This window comes from Pagrus major, chromosome 24 (genome assembly GCF_040436345.1).
Source record: "Pagrus major chromosome 24, Pma_NU_1.0".
NCBI lineage: Eukaryota > Metazoa > Chordata > Actinopteri > Spariformes > Sparidae > Pagrus > Pagrus major.
The window spans coordinates 20159915-20181752 of NC_133238.1; the positions used below are offsets into that span (position 1 = coordinate 20159915).

Genomic DNA, 21838 nt, shown 5'->3' on the forward strand with positions numbered 1-21838 from the left:
GACTTTGATGAACCCCTGACTTTTCCTCTAGCGCCACCATGAGGTGTTGACTGAAATGTCTCACAACAACTGTATGCAATTCAAAACACTAGCATTTAGTTAAATAAATCGCTGTGAAGCATGTTAGCATGTAGATGACATAATTTAGCTAAGCAAAATAACTGAAAAACATGTTAACATGCTAACATTAGCTTCAAAAAGCTGTAAAGTATATTGACACACTAACATTTCGCTAAATAAATTGCTGTGAAGCATGTTAGCATGTAGATGACATAATTTAGCTCAGCAAAATAACTGAAAAACATGTTAACATGCTAATATTAGCTTTAAAAAAGCTGTAAAGTATATTAACACACTAACATTTAGCTAAATAAATTGCTGTGAAGCATTTTAACATGTTAGCAATTAGTTAAATAAATAGCTGTAAAGCATTTTAGCATGCTGATGTTAGCTTTTAGTCGAAAAAAAAAAACAAAACTGCCTACAGACCCATGAGCATGGCTGTAGACTCTCAGTCTATTTAAGATTGTATTGGGTAAAATCCAGGGAGTCACACCTAGCAAAACATGAAGCTGAACCACATCTGCTAAATCTTTACTAGAGTGAATAAATGCAGGTGAACGATCGCCATAATTGTCTTTCATAGGATTTTCCCTGGTTTTGAAATGTTCTCTAAAAAGCTAAGACTTACAGATGAATTTGGCGCCTACATCTATTTACCTTTTTTTCAAAACAACCCTGCTTCAAGTGCACCAAATTGTGTTTCCACAAATTAAAACACAGGCAGGCACAGACTGAATTTATTATCATTTTTAATGGCGTTATCTGTTAATGAGGCGTAACAGTAGTCTGCAGGCTACGACACGAAAAAAAAAACACCTAAAAACACCAAATATGTTGAAGGCTTCTCATTTTTCAACACGTACAGTACAAAACACTGACAACAGAGCAACTCTGAGCAAAGTCACAATTAGTAAAGCAAAGTCACCGACACTCCAGCCGACATCTACTGAATATCTACGAGGGAAAGAGGAGTCTTATCTTTACTTCTCCTACGAAATAATCTGCAGTTAACATCCTACGCAGCAAGCTGGATTCTATCATTTGATCCTTTTTTTGGTGGTTACGATTTCAAACGTCACTGTCATCAAATGATCTAGAGACACATACACACAGAAAGATAATATATAGCTTACTCAGATGTTCTTTGTTCCCAAGTACTTTACAGTTTGTTTGTTTTTCTTTGTTTCATGCCACACTATATCTGGGCCATGTCAGGGAGCTCCAGCTCCAGCTCTCGGAGGTACTGGCTGCAGTTGGGGTCTCCCCTCACAGTGGGGGCTGATGGGATAGGTCGGCCGGTGTGGGGGTTGACGCACCAGCACTCGCCCCTCTGGCCGTGGAGAGACATCTTGCACTGAAACACAAAATGGTGTGTTGTAGTTTATTTCTGCATGTATTCACGCCATTTTAGGTCATTATGACGACCTTAAATATGCATTTTTATGTGTTTTTTGTGCAAAATTTATAGCAAGAATGTGTTTTATCGGTGTAACAGTGCCCATGTATGAATTAGAGCCCATTTATTGTTGAAATAAGATGATTTTTTAAGGGTTTTAACAAAAATACTGCTATAAATATGCATATCAAGGGTGTATTATAAGACAAAATGACAAATTCACTAAAAATACGATGTAACACTTCCAAATCTGGTGGTTATGACGCTTTACCCACCTTCTCTCTTCTATATATTATCAGGTGGTTACACCCTCTCCTCCTACCACCCTCTTTCCCAAAATGCCTGGAGTCACCTGTTTGAGGTTATACTGCCCCCTCTTGTCACAGTTGGGGATGTGCAGGGCGTACAGGTCTTCCAGGGGACCTCGGTTATCTCTGAAGGGCATCTTGGATATCCTCTCCAGGATCTGGTCGAGCTCCTGCTGACACTGAGTCTTGAAAAAAAGCAAAAACAACAACACTGGTCATGTACTGGGGCCCGTATGGCGACATCTGGGTGTGTTGGAGTCACCAGGTTTCTGTGACGGATGGGTAAAATGTCCTGTAGTTATTCTAACTTTTGTGCAGAGAAATTAAACTTTTTCTATAAAAAAAAAAACACCTTTTATTTGTATTTTTTTGTTTTTAAATTAAAAAAAGTACATTAAAATCTATACGCACAGCAGAGAACTATTCCAGGACCAACACCAAGATGTGTTTGCGAGCCAATCGGCACATTTTTGACTTGCTATGCAGCATAAAATCTCATATAAAAGACGCACACACAATAAAGCCAAAGGGCTTTCTGTAATGAGCAAAATGAATCATGTTTTCTTGCCAGTAATGAATAATAACTCTTGCCAGTGACCTCAGGTTTACCTCACGATCCGACGGAGCCAAATGTCTTGTTGAGACAGTTATAAGTTTCTGGTAGAGCAATAACCTTTAAAATGATTTTTATGACGGATGGAAAATACCACGACGGCGGTTCGAAATGCCCGGGGTTCACCCGTGAGTCCGGTATGCAGAGCGGGTCAGGTGTATTTAACGTCAGTAAACATGGTGGTGGAAGAAAACCGGGGAAAAAACACATTTTCTTTGTGCAGCGTTTAATTATGATGTGGTCTTTACTGCATTTCCTTCACAGACTTTTAATTAATTCAAACTTCAGGCATTAACTACACTTTGAATTATGTGCGTTATGTTATGTAGGTGATTTAAATAATACGTTGGTGTTGTTTCTTCTAAAATTACAAACAGCCTTGCCTGTGCTTTTCATAAAACAGATCCTTTTCTGGTTTAAGCTCTTCAATGTAAATATCACACTTTTCAATGCAGCATCCAAACATCAGCTGCTGAACCAGAGGGAGGCGGCACTGCGCTGCTTTTTCACTTCTTCTGAGGTCTCAGGAACTGGTTGAGATTTCACAAAATACCTGCGTTACTGTCATCATTGTGCCGTGTGATTGCAAAGATACAAAATATTGGACCCACTGATTCTACCGGCTTTTAAATGGTTAAATCTTGTGATGATCACACACAGTGGATCGTATCTGATGGATACTGCATAACTATCAAATGAAATATTGCACAAGAAGACTGATATTTGATTACTCTCACTCCTTCGAAATCCTCTCAATGGAAAAACTGACGCATACCAAAGTGTTCAAGCACAGTCACATATGACTCCATCAACGGGACTGTATGAGTGATGGAAAAAGGTATTTACCGCAAATCTTTTGCCAATAAAGATTAAAGTGAGGAAAGAAAGGAGAAAGCACTCTTTGTATGGGCCAATATCTTAAGGTCAGGTATCAGATTTAGTGCTTGAGACTTTGATTTTGAGGCAACTTCAGGACAGTTCAAATTTTTTTATTGGCCAAATGTATCAAATGTGTCTGTAACGTATGATTTAACTTGTGTTTTGTAACACGTGTCCATGTGGAGTTGACAAACTGAGTAGTAGTAGTAGACTAGTTGGTGTCCTGCTTTGCCTCACCTGTTTGGGCCTCGCTGGTTTCACCTCCTCCAGCTTGTTGGTCTTCATCTTGGTCTTCATCTCCTGCCTGTGCTGGCGTACGGCGCTCTCCTTGGGTCCCAGCCAGGTGGTCTCTTTGCTTGGCTTCCGGATGACCGGGATCTCGCTCACGCCCTGCTCAGGCAGCGGCTCCACGGCTTCTCCTGCAGTTGCGGAGACACCACGTAAAAAGTCATCGTCAAGTATTTACCACCTGTTAAATTCACACTCCAGATAACTAGGGGGCGGCTATCGACAGAGTAACTGCTAATAACTGCTGCTAGCTGTAGCTGCTAGTAAGCGCAGTTAGGGGTGCAGCTAGCGGTCCTTTTAGCTGACTCCTCCCGGACTGAGCAGCGGCGGCCATTGATCAGCAACTGAAAGATGATGGATAGTGAAACTCTGGAGGGACGTTGAGCCTTACTTTAAGGTAAAACAACATATTTGATAACCCATACCGTTAGCAAACAGCTAACGTTAGCATCCAACAAAACAATTTGACACACGTGACACGAGACGACTGAAAAGGCCTGAATTAATTATTTCATTTGAAGATAAAACTACATGCTTGATACCAGTTAGCTAACATTAGCATTCAACCACTTCCTAGCTAACCTAACTGTTTGATTACATCCAGTGTGTTTTATTTCAGTCAGTTGACGTCTTTCTTATCGTATCATGTAACACCATGTCATGTTAGCAACGAAGTGGATGAATGCTAACATCAGCTGTTGTCTACTAGAAGCTAGCGGCTAGCTCTCCCTCTGGATTTTCACTTTCCACTGATATTTTAAGTTGCTGATTGATCAAGAAGCGATAAAATGATGACAATTGGTCAGATTTCCAACGTTTATACGACTTGAGAACGGTCTCTTGGAACCAGAAACACAGCTAAAACTCTTACATATTGCATCTTTAAATCAAAATGTAGGGATCACAGATTACTTCTTTACATGACATTGCCACAAAAATTTGACACGAATCACACTGTGAATAAAGTTTAAAAAAGGACACTATGATGGACATATTGGCAGCTAAAAGCATTTAACCTGTGACTTTTCAGGACGGTCCCTCTGTGCACTAAGCCGCTCTGTTGCCCTCCTGCTGTCATTTTGTAATGGATTGGGCTTTTTAGAGGCTGGAAGTGGGGCTGAAATAAGCTTCGAATTGCACAGATCGTTTGTCAGAGTGGCAAAGTTAGACGTCTGCTCTGCTAAAAAGGCTTTTTGGAAACGGCGGCGGTGACGCCAACCCCGCACTCTTTGCGAGGAATAAAATGAAGGCTGCAAGATGCTTCGTGTCCTAACAAACAGACTTATTTTTCCGTTTTATTTATGTGCTTATTTTATTTTTGTTGGGGGAAAGGGTGATTGAGGAGTCATTAAAACAAGAGAAGCATAATTTTCTGATTTTTCCGACGTCCCTCCCACTGTGTCCGGAGATAATTAAAATTCAGGCGGCGAACAGCCAACTAGGGGAAGGTCGTCAGCTGATCTAGCTCACCTGGACCCCTCAAGGATATAAAAGCAAGCCGATGAGCTCAACTTTTCCTTCAGCTGGCTGTCACTCCTCATTTATTCCCCCTTATTTTGGCACACTTCAAGGCCTCCACTGCAGATACATCACATCCACGCTTTGCTTTCATTGCTGACTTTGCTCATTTTACAGTTTGACAGTTTCCCCCCATTGTCACAACTGTCATTTTGTTAAAGATAATGTTGAGAGGGGAAAATAAGCTCTGAAGTGTCCAAACCACTGTAAAAGTGCTCTGAATGCATCAGCACAATCAATGAGTCACTACAATCCTTTCCTTTCTCATAGAGCGAAGCAACCACATGCAGCTCCGTTAACAAGCTTGTGGGCTGAGAGAAGTTGGCCACTGCTGAACCTTAGTCACAGTCAGGTTTCCATGGCTGCTTTTTTTCCTCACTGGTGTGATTTAATTTCATGAGCAGATGTTAAAAGCGGTGATAAATGAGCAAAATCAAAGTTTTACACTTTTATAAAAACTTGTATTTGGAAGGCCGCATGATGAATTCAGCCTGTATGTGAGGTCTCAAAATTATATTCAGGCTCATTTATCAATACATTTAATACCTAAGGGGATCCAACTAGAATTCAGCACTGTGACAACCAAAGATGTATTATTTCTTTGTTTGAAACCACTACATAGATGAAATTTAAGCCTTTTGCACAGCCAAGAGCCAAGTACATGTCTTTTAAGTACTGTACTCGCATGCAAATTTGAGATACTTAGTCCATTTTATGCCATTTTTATAACTCTACTGCAGTATATTTCCGTCAAAATAGTACCTTTTGCTCCACGACATACATCTAGTTGATAGATTTTACATTAAAAAACATATGACCAGTTTATCAAAATTGTTAAAGATTAAACGGGTGGTTACCAATTTTTGGGGTGTGACCAATTCCTCTCAGATGGCTTCATTCAAATAACTTTTTGAGGCTAAAATAGGTCAAATTATCCAACGTTTCGTGAAAAAAAGCACAAAAAACCCCCCAGAAAAGCCTAAAAATCAAATTCCCAGAATTACGTATATTTATTTATTAGAGAGCTTTTTACAGAACAGCCTCAGAAATGAGCTTCATATTAATGTTTTTGATCACAAGAGTAAGAGAACTTTCTACAGTTTTAATAACACGTTTTATTTAGATGATATATACTTAAAAAGTTATTTGTACCAGATCGTTTCAGCCCTAACTTCTTCATGCAGTGTCTGATTGCCACCTGACTATTAAACAGGGAGGAGCCCAGTTCTCTATGGATTTAAATCTATAATATGACTCTTAAAAAACAAGTAATTCATATGCAGCCATGTAGCACACATCCCACCGTCCTTAACCAAATAACACAGTCCCTGTGGCCATCCACTGATTCCTCCCAGCAGTTTACATTGAGTTTGACCGTCTCCGCTCTCCTTGGAGTCTTGTTAAACATCAACCTAAAAAAAAACCCTCTCTCCTCAAACAGATGGAGCAAACAATGTGAGAGGCCATCAGGTCCAACCCAACATGTTGTTTCTGACAACAGAGCATACTTAGGGGTTGAGGGTTGACAGGGAGGGAGTGGAAAAGGAGCGTCATAGCAAACCAGCTGATTTTGGACCAAGAAAAGAAATGTTACATGATGCAAATTCCTCAGAAAGCAACTGACTCCGACTGTGACTCTTTTCAGTGATTTTTTTGCTGGAAAGCATGTATTTTCACCTACACAGGACTTCACTCGACACCCGAAAGGAAAGAGGGGAAATAAGCACAGACAGTAGAGAAGGTCAAACAGTCGGCTGAGTAAGTAGATCACAGTTATGCAAGGGCCAAGCTGTAACCTGCAGACTTGTGGAAAGGCGTCTGCAGAACAGAGAATGAAAGCGAGTGTGTGTTACCAGACCGGAGAGGCATTCTCTGCTCTCTGCACTCTGCAAGAGGTAAATTTGACATCCGGTTGTAGAATATGATTACAAAAGGCCTAAGAGAGAACGGTAGAAAGGAAATTCCAAACGAAGCAATAACAAGGTGCTGGCGCCTTATGCCATCAGATAGATCTGGTGTTGTTGGACTCCAGTTCCCCCTATGACACTCCACTGTGCTCTCTTTGAAGACTTTGCAAAAAAAAAGGGGCAAAAGTCAACTAAAATCAGGTGTGTGTGCACGCGCAAGTGGCGCAGATAAACACACGACACACTCAAGAATATCGGCAGCTGGGGTGCCTTTTGTTTTGCTGCGTCTTACATAATCCCCACAGTATCCAAGTGCAAAGCCATCACTCCCTCTCTTCTGAGGAAACCTGAGACGTTCAGTCAAATACACAGTCTGGGCGCACACATGAACGCGCAATCAATCTCCCTCTCGAATGGACACGCACACACACAAACACAGAGGGTCAGGACCCCACTTTCAGGGGGCACTAGGCCTCTGCAGTCCAAGCCGTTCCACAGCAGTGGGCTCGGGATCAGCAGTATCAACAGAGCAGCAGGCCTACTGTCCAGTCTACTGCTTGAGTTAATCCTCGCACAATGGCCCGAGAGGCTTCCTTTCTATATCTGATCCATGTCGAATTCCCAGATGGCACGTAGTGGCCAGAAGTGTCATGTCTGATTGTCCAGATTCTGGTCAACTGAGCAAATGGCAGACTTGGCCGGGTTGCTGAGACTGGAAAGGTTGAAAAAGGAAAGATCCGAGCACAGCGGCGCTCTCGCTCCATCCTCTTTCCGTGGATACAAATAGAGCCTTGTGTTATTGTCGGAGAAACTCATGGATGTGATGTCTTTATTATGTCTCCCCCTGCAGTTTGATGGGATGTTGACTGTCAGCTCGTGTAAGTTAGTGGATGTCAATGGGATCAAACAGCAGCTTCGCTCCAAAGTTGCTTCTTGTTAAAAAAAATTGTGTACATCAGCGAGATCAATAAGCAGCTTCTCCCAAAGGTTGTTTCTTTTGAAAGTTTGTGAACATCAGTGGGACAAGAAGCAGTTTTTTCTCAAAAGTTGCTTCTTTGAAAATTAGTGGATGTCAGTGGGATCAAGAAGCAGCTTCTCCCAAAAGCTGCTTGTTTTGAAAGTTTGTGAACTCCCACCACATTCAATTTTTTTTTTATTTCTCTCAGGACACTCCGGAAATTTGCATGACTGTTTGACATTTTAATGAAAGTCAATGGCTGATGCATGGACTGTGTAGTGATACTCTGTAGCTTATGTTATATCCGGAGCTGAATTTTGGATTGGAAAATTGGTTTAATTTCATGTGTAATTATGTTTTTGTTTATATCTTTGCAGAAGTTTAACAGTTTAGATGCCTATTTCTGCTTCTACTTGATTCCATAGACATCAAGTGACTTACCTCAGCTAACCCAAGATCACTGGTCATTATACCTGTGCACAAGGTGTTCAAACTGCAAAGAGAGAAGAGAAACACTTATCTGACTGGGTATGTAGGTGCAACATCCACCCAAAGTTGAACTGGCCCTTTAAATGTTGGAATGTGAAAACCTGTGCAAAAGTACATCTTCTCTCTCAATATGGCTTTTAAGGCCACTCTGAGGTGTGAAATAGGTCATGTGCCACTTAAGAAGTTGATGAAAGACACTGCGAGGACTAGCTGCAGTCCATCATCCAAAGCGAGGCCTACTGGGACTGTTTTCCTAGAAACACAAACTCAGCAAAGTGCAGATATGTTTACCTTCCAGGCTTTCTGGCCCGCAACAGTCATCTAAAAGCAGGCAATGGACAGGCTCTGGCACGTAGGTACACACCGCGGCATCCAAGGCCAGGCATCTCGCTCGCTACCAGCACCGCTGGGTGAACTCTGAGGTGATTTGTACAGGACCTAAACTAGGACATGAAGTGAGGCAAGCTGGAACACATCGAACGTGTGGGGCATCACATGCAGCTACCACTGACAATCATTCTGATGGAAAGATATGAGGGATGTGAGTGGACAAAGAGGGAAATAACCTGAAGCCATAACTTTATTACAATGGTGACGTGTCTGTTGTGAAAACATTTGCCTGCAAACTGAACTTTTTAGGAAGAAAAATATAAACGTTACTAAAGTTATGACCACTCAGGTTATTGAAAAGTAATGGGACGTTGGCATTATGGTCTAAAAATTTAGACAATCAAGGCAGAACAACGTGAGAGTGACGACAACAACAACAAGAACACCATGGGAATTAAATCAGGTGTCAACAATTCTGCTTCATTTCTTTTCTTGGGTATGTAAAGGCATTAGGTAGGAAGGGATTTGGTTCCTTTCTTAACCATTGAATGAATTGCCTTGCAATTTGGTAAAGCCATTTATATTGCCCAGAGGAGGAATCATCGTAACTTAAAACTTCAACTTAAAAGGTTCTGCAGACTGATATCCAAACAAACATGGCTAACGAATTGTAGTGCTCGGCAAGTATTATTAGATAAAAGCTAATAAAGTCAAGTGTGATTTAATGGGATGGAAGCAGTTAGCTGGTTGATCTATTATATTGGATGCATTTATGTATACGTATACTCAAATTAGTGTTGTAATACTCGAGATTGGTCCTGGTCTGCAAACTTTGTTTCCAAGTTTTATTGTGAGTGTGTCATGCAGCGTGGGACGTGCACTCGGTCTCGTACTGCCTTGATCTTGGTCTTAACTTGATCTCAACCCCTCAAAGTCTTGATCTTGTTTCGGTTGTTTCGAAATTGTGATAAGCATTTTTGACAATTTAAAGACTATAAAAGAATAACCATGAAAGTAATCTGCAGATTAACGATAATGAAAATAATCGTTACTTGCAGCCCCAAAGATGGCAATGAAGAAGATAATATACAGTCGATAGAAAGCATCTCGCCATGTAAAACTGTCCCTCTCCCCTGCAACACCCTACACCCTCTTCCCCTCCAGTGTCAGTAGCATTTCAGACAGTGTTTGTATTGTCTTAAATCACCCTTGACCAAAGAGGAGGGTGGGAAGTTATTCTGGATCTCAATAGGCACGAGGAGATTCTTGGCACGGGTACACGTGAAGTTGACGCCTGGGGGGGAGATGGCACAAATGCCCTGTTTTTGGAGAAGCCTGGGGTGGGGAGGGATTATCTCGGAGCTATTTCAGTCCTGCGGGCCCCGTCTGGATGCCCCCGCAGGTACACAGGAATGCCCCTTGTTAGCTAACATTGTTATTTCAGTGTCCAGATGGCAGGGGAGTTTTCCACTTTTCCTGCAACCAAATTTTTCCTCTCCATAACAACTTTAATAACAGTAGAAAAGGAGGTCTTTCCCCTTCTCATTGTCAGCATCTAAAAGTGTCACCGGTTGAGGAAAATTAACACCAAATAAAAAGGGTGTTCGCATTACCTTTTCTCATTTTGTGACATTCGAGAAACCAACTATCAGCTCCGTTTGGGCTGTGTTAATCAACTCGCTCCCTCTCGAGGTCATATACAGTGTGATCCCAGTCAAAACAACCAAACGCCCGTCCAATCTGATTAAAGTAACCTTTATTTGGGGTCCAGGTTTCTGTGGGAACGGAATATCAAGTGATACCGTGCATAAACAGAGACGGTAGGGGGGAAATTGCTGGTGTTAGTTTTGAATCACGAGACATTTCGGCTGAAAATGAATGAAACATGGAATCATTTTGTTTTCGCAAAAGACTGAAATTAAAACAAAAATGTTTCTTTTGAGATTTTATCTATATTATTATTATTATTGTTATTATTACATCTTCATGGCCTCAAAGCTCCAACAATCATCTCTGGCTCATCACCATCAAATCTCCATCTTAATCCATCCCAGGATGCTCAATATATTCCATGAGAACTTGTAGATATTAAGTTGCCATTACAGCCTGCAAATGGGCACAGAGGGAACCAAAATGTTGCCGTTTATTTGGCCTGGGTGGCTTTTAAATATTGTCCATTTATCTACTTTAATGAATGCACATTTTTTTGAGATACCTCTGGCACAGAATTAAGTCAAAAGTGGCATCAGATTCTCAGTGTTGCCTGCAGTGTAACACATGCAGGCAATCACTCGGGCAGCACACGCAGATCAGATATGCTCAAGACGGAAAATCAGAGCGGAGGAGGGTTTTGGTTTTGTCCTTTTTCAATTTCAATGATTGAAATTTCTTATTTTTGTGTTTTTAATCAAGATGCCTGGCTGCCACAGCTTTAAGCAAGGCACCACAGAATCACCACAGGCCATTAGCAACATCTCCATCTGCAACTCAGCCTCAGATGAAGTGAATTAGTAGGTTTCTAAAACCACATCGTCAGCAATGTAACCTTTAAGTTACTGTATTCAGAGATCTTCGAAATATTGTTAAGAAGTCAATAATCCTATAATGGACTTAAAATGAACTATTCAACTCTTTTAATGTTTGTTAGTTATCTTTTATGCAAAAGTTTGCAGGTCCCAGAGTCTCTGATTTAAGGGCTTAAAGCTTTATTTTTGTCACACACGATAGTGAACTGAATATCTTTGAGTTTTCGAGCATTGGTTGGACAAAACAAGACATTTGAAGATGTCAGCTTGGACATTTTATAGTCAAAATGATGAGAGCTTGACCGATATATCAGCTGGCCAACATTATCAGCCGGTATTGGCCCATCACAGATATACTGGCATCGTCGTATGTTGTCCAATATGCACCGATGTGAAAACTTTTAGAGAGTCTAATGCTGAAAAAGATGCTGGGAGTAATTCATAATTATCAAATTCAGAGTGAATTTACTCTTTCAATGCCCTGAACTGTCGTTTTCCTGCCTCCATTATATACTTTGTGTTTGATATCTACATTGACTGACTGCTGGAAAAAAAAATGTGAATATCAGCAGATATATATATTTTTTTACACCGTAACATCATAATATAAACATCGCCCCCCAAATATGGAGTATCGAAAATTTGCAGATCCAAGCCTCGATTTCTCTGGCGATTATTTCCAGTTATTTTGAATTTTCAATGATTGATTAATTGTTTGTTCTCTAAAATGTCTCCCATGTTTCCCAAAGCCCAACATGACATCTTCAAAAGTCTTATTTAGTCCACAACCCAAATATTTTCATTTTACTGTCATAGAGGGAGGAAAGAAAGCAGAAAATATTCACATTTAAGAAGCTGGAATCAGAGAAATTTGACTTTTCTTACTTAAAGAATTTACTTAGACTGATTAATCGATGATCAAAATATCAATATATCTGAGTTTTAGACTGTTAGTTGGAAAATAATCTGCCGGTTAATCGATAATGCACTTTTAACTCAAACCTTTTTCCTTGCTTTTTCAGTTTCAGGATTGTCAATTCTCAGTGTGGCTCACGCCTAACAAGCTTCCCCCCTGAGCTAAACAAGACATCAGGAGATTTATGAAGCGGTATCTGTTCCTTGCTTATTGAATTACTAATGCGCTGTAATTGAGGACTTCGATAATCTAAAACAGTGAACAAGAATCGCCTGTGGACTGAACCAGGGAGGAAAATAAGCCAGAACAGTCAGTGCCAGTACATTTAATCCGATCGGTTTCATTAAAAACAAACACAAAAACAATATCGGTTCATTGCTCAGCATCACTGCAGGCCTTCCTTTTAGTAGTTTTTGTCGGTACTTCAACAAAGAAACGTGACATTTTTCCTTTTCCGTCTTTTCTCTTATCACTCAAGAGTTGAAGGAGTATTGGCTCTGACCTTCGACCTCTTTGCTCTTAGCTGTTTGTAGTGCTGATTCAGGAGTTTAGAGGGTGGATAAGACCTTTCGGATCAATACTTCAAATACATGAAATGCTGTAAATCCTCACCAAGATGCAGCCTTTTGTGAGAGGGTGACATGTTCAATTGATAAGGAACTCAAGCTCTCCTGTTTCAGACTGGCCTCGCAATCAGATCAAACTAAATTATACTGATTTGGAACATAATCCAGTGATGAGGTTCAGGATGTGTTATTTGCGTCCGTGCCATTTAATTTGAATAAAATAAGCAAGAAAAACAGGATGTTGAGGCTGATAAACATCCAAATGAAGCAGCTGCAATATTTCATCCTTTGATTCTTTGCCCAGGGTGTCGAATCAGCTCAAGAATCAGTGCTCGACTTAACTCAACCGCTGATTTATTCTATTATAATCAGCCTTTTTTTTCTATAATTTACAGATTAATTCCTGGAACAAAAGGAGATCGGAGCCAGGACGCTGAAAGTTCGCTCTTCCAACAGAGTGCAGGGAGCTGATCTCTATCAGGGATTTCATTACTTCCTCTTTTCGCTGTGTATCTCAGAAGAATTCATGACAGGAAATCAAGTCTGCGTCGTCTCAAAAGCAGGAAAGCAGGAGACTGACGGTAACCGTCTGTGACGCCGACAGTGACATTATTAAAACCTATCATACGTTTTCGTTTTTGTTCCTTTCCTTCAGAGTTTTATGTTTTTCATCATCTTGTGCGTGTAAAAGATCTTGAAAGTTAAAAAGGTCAAGGAAGCTCCTCTCTCCCACAGAAAACACTGCTCCTGAAACGCCTCGTCAGTAGCCCCGCCTTTAATTCCGTGACTTTGTGACATCACGAATTGATTTAGCACAGCTGCTCTGTTGTTGTTGTTAGCGGTGCTGGCTCAGGCGTGTGTGAGCTGACCATTCAGAGCAGACTGGGTATTTTTAAAGAGACAGGAGTGTTTCAAACTGAAAATGAGCACAATATAATATGTCCCCCTTAATGGCATAAACAGAGCTGGAGTGAGAGAGCACATTTGCATTTAAACTCAAGAAGAAGAGAATCTGTTCTTCCCTTGATAAAAAAAAACTCTCCCCTCTTTCATCTTCTGACCTTGAGGAGGCTGCAACACTCTCCACCTCGGTCTTTGTCAGAAATCACTCTCCCGTCTCCTCCAGCGGAGGCTTTTATCCAAAAACGTCTCCGCAAATTGGCCTTTAGAGCCAATTTCTGAGCTTTTTTAAAATGTTTTTTTAAATCTCTGAGCTTTCAGTGAAAGTACGACTTGACCCCAAACCTGAGGGGGAAAAAAAACATCCGTGACATCTCATAAATTGCCTCCTTGCAAACAAGCCTTTACATGATGCAAGCATGTATTTTGTTCTCTTGTTTTGCTCTTATGCAACTCTGTAATCCTGCCTTGAGTGTGACGGTTTGAAGCTGCGTAAGGTTACATAAATGTGGAGTTAAAGGGGCACTACGTAGTTTTTAGAAAGAATTTTAATATTCACGTGTGTGTGTTTTGAAGCTGGAAAGGTGGCGGGGTCTGCCAAATATAAACAAAGTAAAACAGGATGAAGTTGTGTCCTTTTAAGGTCAGCTTGTTTATTCAGTTTGTTTGTCAATGAAGATCTTTCTCTTCTGATTACGACTTCTACCCCGAAACTACACAGTGCACCTTTAAGTCGCTAAGATGGCCGATTACTGGATCACACACGGGTCGTGAAGCACTTTCGACCTGTTGCCATCGTGCTTGAGATTCCAAAACAAACACGTCATCCTGGAGGTAAACTCTGACGAAGCACGGATTTGGAAACGAGCAGAAATCACACCCACTGGACGCTCATTGACTGTTTTTTTGGCGTCCAAATCAGCCACTTTTGACCTTTCGCGCGAGCCTCCAGGAGCTTCACTGTGATCCTCCCGAGGGTCGACAACCCAGTTAACGTAGTCACTGTCAACAGCCGTTCGTAAGTTACCTCTGGTCAAAGCCTAAAGTCCAGGTTTTCAATCAATGCAGCATTCCCGCTGCTGTCTCTCCCTCTCTCTGTTCCCTTCTCTCCACTCCCCTGTGGAAATGTCAACATCAATACTACGATGTTTTCTGTGTCCATCCCAGCCCCGAGTACAACTTCTGGGAATTTTGCACTACCTTGTTCTCTCCGTTGCAGTGTTTTAAAGGCAGATCTCTCTCGCTCTCTCTTTTTTTTTTTTTTTTTTTCTTCAGAGGCCCAGCTGTTTGGAGCATAGCTGAGGTTAACTTGGGCAGAGTGACTGTTCCTTTTGTTTCTCTCTCCCCATGCACACCAGGATGATTCACAACACTTTTAAACAGGTCTATGCAACACAGACACTAACAGGAGTGCATAAAAGCAAAAAAATAGGTCAACACTGCAGTGGAAGTTTAAAGGAGAGGTTCAGCCAAAAACTGAAAATTCAGTCATTGTCGACACGGCCTCGTAACGACGTGAAGTTTCGTCATCCGCAAAACATTTTCCGGAGCTTCAGAGCAAAATTGCATTATTTTGGTGCATTCTCCTAAACACCTGAAGTAGCTGGGGACTTGTTTTTTTTTTTTTAAACGTTAAAAAAACAACCAACAGAGAGCATAAAATGTCTCAATGCAGCTTGTCAAAGTCTCCGGAAGCCCCAATATCAAGATTTCGAAAGACGTTATTTACACCCTCGACACGTGGTGTGCGCTTACGCTTTTAGCTTAGCGGCTAAAACGAAGATTTCAGCCTGCAAAAGGGTGTAAATAATGTCTTTTTGAGTCAATGTGGGTTCTTGAGGCTTCCACAGACCTTAACGAGCCGTATGGAGCCATTTTATGTTTTTATTACATTGGTTTTTTTACGTTTTTAAAACAAGTCCCCATCTGCTTTAATTGTTTTTAAAGAATCCTGCAACGCTTTAAAGCTCCATACGTGTTTTGTGGACGACGCAACTTCACCCGACTTTCCATCAGCACGAGGGTGAGCAGATAACGACTGTATTTTCATTTTTGGGTGAACTTTTCCTTTAAGATATTGCACACCTAATGCACCACTATAGATGTGGTTGTACAAACTTGCAGATTATGTCACTCTGCAGGGTAAATCCTGATTGCTAAAGGGTTAAAAAATTGTCCAATAAATGTCAAAATTGATGCACTGCAGACGACAAAGCAAAATGTAATATTATACAAATATCTGAGGAATATCTTCCTCTAAAGTGCAAAATGGTCACCAGAACTTCACTGTTGAGTCACATTTGTGCTCAGCCTTCATGACAATGCAAGATTTTCTACACTATTCCTCCTGCTGCAGTCTAGACAGTGTCATTAAAAATTGATAGAAGAAAACCAGATTTCCAGTAAACTGACTGACCGCTGGTTTGCTCCCGGTGCTCCTGGCTGTAAGTGGTCGTCTCGGTGTCCACTTTGCGCCGGCACTGGCCCTGGCCCTGCACCAGTTGCTCCAGGGGAAGCTCCGAGTCGGGCGTCGGGTAGCATCGCAGACCGGTGGAGCACCTCGGGGTGTACACGCCGCACATCTCGCCCTCTTGCCGGGCGCACACGGGGCAGCACCCGCAGCCCGGTTCGCGCACTATCTCCGCGCAAGTCTCGGTGAGCTTTGGGCACAGCGCCTGGCGCTCCGCGGTGCAGCCCGGGCAGCGGAACACCATCTCGGCCAGGGAGGCACCGGCGAGGGACGCGGAGAGGATCAGCAAGCTGCAGCCGGCGTACGACAGCATTGTTATAGGCATGAGGTTTTTGGTCATTATCATGGGGCGATGGAAGGCAATCCCAAGTGGAAAAAAAGGGGAAGAAATGTGCATGCGAACAGGTGAAGCCGGGGGCTGGGAGGGCTGCTGGGTCCTACAAATTCCCAGGTTTGCTCTTGGGGCCACACATGGAAAGATACAGGATTTAATTCAAATGTCATATTTTAGATGTAAAGGGAATTACACAGAATGCTTGAGAAAAGATTAATTGTGCTTCTTTCCTCTTTTAAAATCCTAATTTTAAAACCCAGAATGAGGAAAATGCTCCTTGAAGTTGAAGTGAACTAGTTAAATTGAATGAATTTGTAGTCCTGAGCATGCAGCTGTGTGATTGGATGAAAACACAAGCCCTTATAGTTAGACTTTCACTTTCTGTAGCTGCTTGTAATTAGATTACATTTAAAGACCAACATGTTTTTAATTAATCACCAAATATAAGATGAGTAATCTTTGAAATATCTCAATTAAATCCTGCATTAAAGGTCAACTCCACTAATATTACACGTTAAAACTGCAATATGTAAGAATTTATTGACAGAATGTGAAGAAATGACAGTTTTGACTTCATGACTCTGGACCACTAGATGCACGGCTAATCGAGCTAACAAGCCTACGGTGGCTACAGTTAGCAGCAGCTAGCAGTTGTAAGAAAATTAGTTGAAATTTATAAACAGAATGTGAAGAAATTATAGTTTTGACTTAATGACGTCTATGTTTTGTGTTGCTGTGATATCTATCCAAGTTAGCGTGCTAGCTACAGCTAGCCTGTTACGGTCCAACATTTCTCTGCTAGTGGTGTAAACACCAACACCCCACTGGTGGTCCCAGCTCTCGGTCCGGACCACTAGATGCACGGCTAATCAAGCTTACTAGCTTACGGTGGCTACAGTTAGCAGCAGTTAGCGGTTGCTCTGTTTGCCTTAAATATGCATTTGACAGGTGGCTAATTCTTACATATTGCACCTTTAAAGTGAAGAAAGTTGCATTTAACCTGATAGATTGCCTCCAGTGATGTCACACAGTGGTTGAGTTGCATTGTGGGTAATATAGGCAAACACATCTATGTATTGCCTACAGTTTATCACCGTGAACAAATACATTATTGCTTGTCCTTAGTCATTATTTCATTGTTTTGGGGGGTTTTGGTATCAGAACGTCGTCAAATTGCTTTTTCTCTCCAGTGAAATGATGTAATTCTGAGCAGGATTTCATACTTTAGCATCTTTGACGAGATTTTAATTAAAAGATAACACAAACAACATCTTTAGGGTCATTATAAAATACACTATTAAAACAGGGAAATTACAATGTCACCATGGTCTTCTTTTAATCTTTTAATTCCCCTGTAGGCGACCTGCTCTCTAGCTGACCCCTGACCTCTCTGTGGTGATATCAAGGGGAATACAACTTCCTAAAATAGTTCCTCTGATTATTAAAACACACGTAGGAGTGAAACTTGAACTCCAGTATCAAAAAACAAGAAGTAATTTATCCCTCCCTGGCTTGCATTAATATACATACTGCGGCATGTTTGTTTCAATCAGCACATTCTGCACCCAAAACTCCCAGAATGCATAAATAAATAAACAAACAAACAAAAGGACTATGTGCCGAGCATTCCTTACATGGAAAGACCTCCCCCGTCGTGGCAGACATGTCCATTGACACTCAATTAAAAACTCGCCAGCTGCTACCGACGTACATGCCTGTGTACAGTAATGCTACTGTGCACGTATACGGTGATGTTTCCTATCGATCAGTGAGGCCAAGCCTTGAGGTGTCGTGCTCGCCTACGGAACAAGCTCCTATTAACCCTGTCCAGCGCGGTAGACTAATCGCTGTTTATCCAAGCGTCCCAGAAATAGAAGTGGCATGTGTAACCTTACTCCGCAGATATAAATGCAGATTATTTTGTTTTGTGGGTGCCCCCTGATTTAATACTATTTGGCTCCATTCACGTTTAGGCATCCTCGCTCACCGTGGGGGCGTGAAGGAGGGAGAAAGGGCACATTTGAAGCTGTCCTGTACTCCAGGGGGGTGTGAGTCAGGGGGATGCCCAGAGGGCTGTTTGCACACAGAACCTCATATGTCATTTTATGAAACCGTGGATGGAAAAGCAGCGGGATGATGGCCACCGGCTAATAGGCCTAACAGGCCGCAGTATCTGCCCATGTGTGCAAAGTAATCCCCACCAAGGTCAGTAACTTAAATTCCTCCCCATGGAGCTGGAGAGCAAACACAAACTCTGGATAAACTTCACATTGACAGAGGAAGGTATGGGATCACTGATGGGGCTGAGGACACATACAGTACATGTGCCTCAGCGAGTACAGAGAGAGGTTTGTGTGCGAGAGGTCATCTTCTTAATTACGGTACAGCGAGTCCTTAAAACTCTTTTAATCACAGCAAAACACTTTATTTCATCCACCTTGTTAACGATTATAAACACAAATGTAATGATTTGTACAGTAGCACACTAAAATGGAGCTGTATACGCAAAATAAGTTGTTTTTATAGATGTGTTCAAAACTTATTAAAGGATAAATTCAACCAAAAATGAAAATTCAGTCATTATCTAGTCATCTAGTCTGGTGAAGTTTCTGAGTCCACAAAATATTTCTGGAGCTTCGTAGCGTTGCCTCATTCTCCTAAACAACTGAAGTAGATGGGGACTTGTTTTCATATGTAAAAAAACTGACATGAAATGGATCCATACTGCTCGTCTGGTGTAATCCAATTCTCCAGAAGCCCAGAGATCCCAAAACGATATGAAAAGATGTTTATTATACCCTTTTTTAAGCAGAAAACATCACATTAGCAGCTCGGCTAAAAGTGTTAGCGCTTGCATCGAGGGTGTAAATCACATCTTTTCAATTCAATTTGGGATCTCAGGACTTCTAGAGACGTAGATTACACCAGCTGAGCTGTATGGAGCCATTTTATGGGTTTTTTTGTGGTTGTTTTTTTACATTTTAAAAAGAAGTCCACATCTACTTCAGTAGTTTAGCAGAACGCTGCAACACTGTCTTGCTGTGAAGCTCCAGAAATGTTTAGTGGACGACGAAACATCACCTGACCTTCCATCAGCAGATTGATAGTAGATAAGTAGATAATGTCTGAATTTTTATTTTTGGGGGAACTTTTATAAGACACGTCATCTTTATATATGCTTACTGCTATGTTATCAAGCATTCATTATCTATTTATACAGCAGTTATGGACGCTTACAGTCTATTAATAAATAGATTGATAAACACACTAAGATGTCCTCAGATCTGTTTACAACTATAGTGGGTAATAAACCCTCTAAATGCTGCTTATGAGTACTAAACAGGGGTTGTTAAGACAACATGTTTTATGGCAGCTCACATGCAGCATAAATGTGATTGTGACGTGATAAACACAGGCTGATGCTAATTAACATTTGCTAACACTAAATGTCTGACTATTAACCAATTAACAGCCAAATATCTGACTGGAAACATTAATAAATACCACTCAGCGCTTTCTGCCTCAGTCCAAAACAACCTCTACGAACGGGGCCAAATATTTTAATCGATCCAATGGTGACATAAACCGCTAACTGGGCAATTAACGTTTGCAGTGGTGCACTTCGACCAGCCTAATTTCGAGCTGCTAAGCCTCACAGCGGGCCGTCTGGAGGACAGCTGCAGCCTATTTTCAAAATAAGAGCGTTGCAAAGACTGAAATGTCCTAAAGATACACTTTTTTCTTGTGTTATAATGCATCTAAATCCAACATGCATACTCCTCGAGCAACAAAAGAAGGTAGTATTACTGTTGTTAGGTTCTTATCAGCTGAAAGAGGCCCCCAGAGACATCCTCGTGTTCATTTTTCAGACTTTGTTAATGAATGAGCGCACTGTTTAGTGTTTGGCTTAGAGTATACTTAATTAAGGCTCCTTTTGCTTGGACTACTGATTAGATAAGTAGAGGCAATGAGCAGGAGGATTGGAAAAGCCATTTATCATTTGATTAGTGGGCCTAAACAGCTGGATTGTGTGTTTTCTTCTTTATTTAAATGCAATACTGTTCATATGTGTAAGAAAACTGTCAAAAACCTGCTCTCTCAACCGACCAGTGCAACATCTCACTGAGTGGAAATGTTTACCAAATTACAGTACATAAATCCTTACATGGAAATGTTGGCATCACAAGTCCCAAAAGGAAAATGCCTATGTGTGTGCATGTGTTTGTGGGTGTGTGTGTGTGCCCCTAAGTGTGAGTGTGTTTGTTTGCTGCCTAGCAACAAGTGATGCATGTGCAAATTAGGAAAGTTCTTGCTTTATTTGGTCATGCAAATCTCTGCGGAGTATCTGTTATGGAGCCACAGCATTACGTGTTCCCCAATGAAACACAACAAAGACCTGCTGAAAACAGCTCTCCCCTGAGCGTTGAGTGAATGCGAGGGTCGGCGTTGCACTATGCACCGACAGAGTTTGTAATAGCATCGTGATATGAGACTCAAATCAGTACTCTTTCTGCAGCCCTATAAAGTAAGCATAAATAGCACTCACTCTCCTTGGACAACCAGCTACCCAGCTCTGTTTTTATTGGTGCCATGACTCGGATATGGCTTGCCCAGCATCTGCCAACAGGCAGATGTGGTGTGAGACTCAGGTTGGTTAATTTGACAGCTGGCATTTATTAAAACCTCAGCCACCACGAAGCCAGTGCCTTACTGCTCGGGTCTTAAAGCCTGGGAAGCACAAAAGGTCTTGTGCTGGCCTCGCATTTAAGATTTAAAATGCTGTTTCTGGCTTTAGAGTCGCTTCAGGCTGCAAAAAAAAGAACAAAATCGGTCACGTTAACCGACATCATGCATGGTGCAGCTGCTCCATTTTCTATAGCATGAAAGGTTGGAGGGATCCAGTGTTTTTTTGGTTGTAGTGAGGATTCAATGTAACATTTCTATCTGCACTCATGTTGTCATTTGTGTTTGGTGTTGTGAAGTTTAGGATCCTTGCTACAGTGCGCCACCCTGTGGTCACCTGCAGCAACTACTCAAGAGCAGTACAATCACCCCTGGATAAAAGTGTGCTTATTTAGTGTGATTTTAAGATTCATATAAATATCATAAAAATACCCTTTTCTAACATGAGATAGCATTTTTCAAACATTTTTTTTTAGTCAGGCACTCAAAAAATACCCTTTTCTGACTTCACGTCGGCTAATTTCTCTTCTTTGTGTCCTTAAAGCAGACAATAATTAAGCTGTTATTATTAAAAATAAAAATTAAACAGTAATATCCTCATTTTTTGACACTTGACTGTATCAAAAGGAAGAAATTGCGACTTATTTGGACTTTTATCCTTTTTGGTCCATCGGGGCCACCGTAGAGGCTTCAGC

At 41.3% G+C, this 21838-nt stretch overlaps 1 protein-coding gene across 1 annotated transcript; it reads right to left on the reverse strand.

The window, feature by feature from the left end:
* Window positions 1–795: 795 nt before the first annotated feature.
* On the reverse strand, window positions 796–16503 carry igfbp2a (insulin-like growth factor binding protein 2a). The gene is made up of 4 exons (XM_073462320.1): window positions 16073–16503; window positions 3497–3678; window positions 1812–1952; window positions 796–1417 (listed from the first exon to the last, which is right to left on the reverse strand). The coding sequence occupies exons 1-4, from the start codon at window positions 16470–16472 to the stop codon at window positions 1259–1261; spliced, it is 882 nt and encodes a 293-aa protein (XP_073318421.1). The 5' UTR covers window positions 16473–16503; the 3' UTR covers window positions 796–1258.
* Window positions 16504–21838: the final 5335 nt, after the last annotated feature.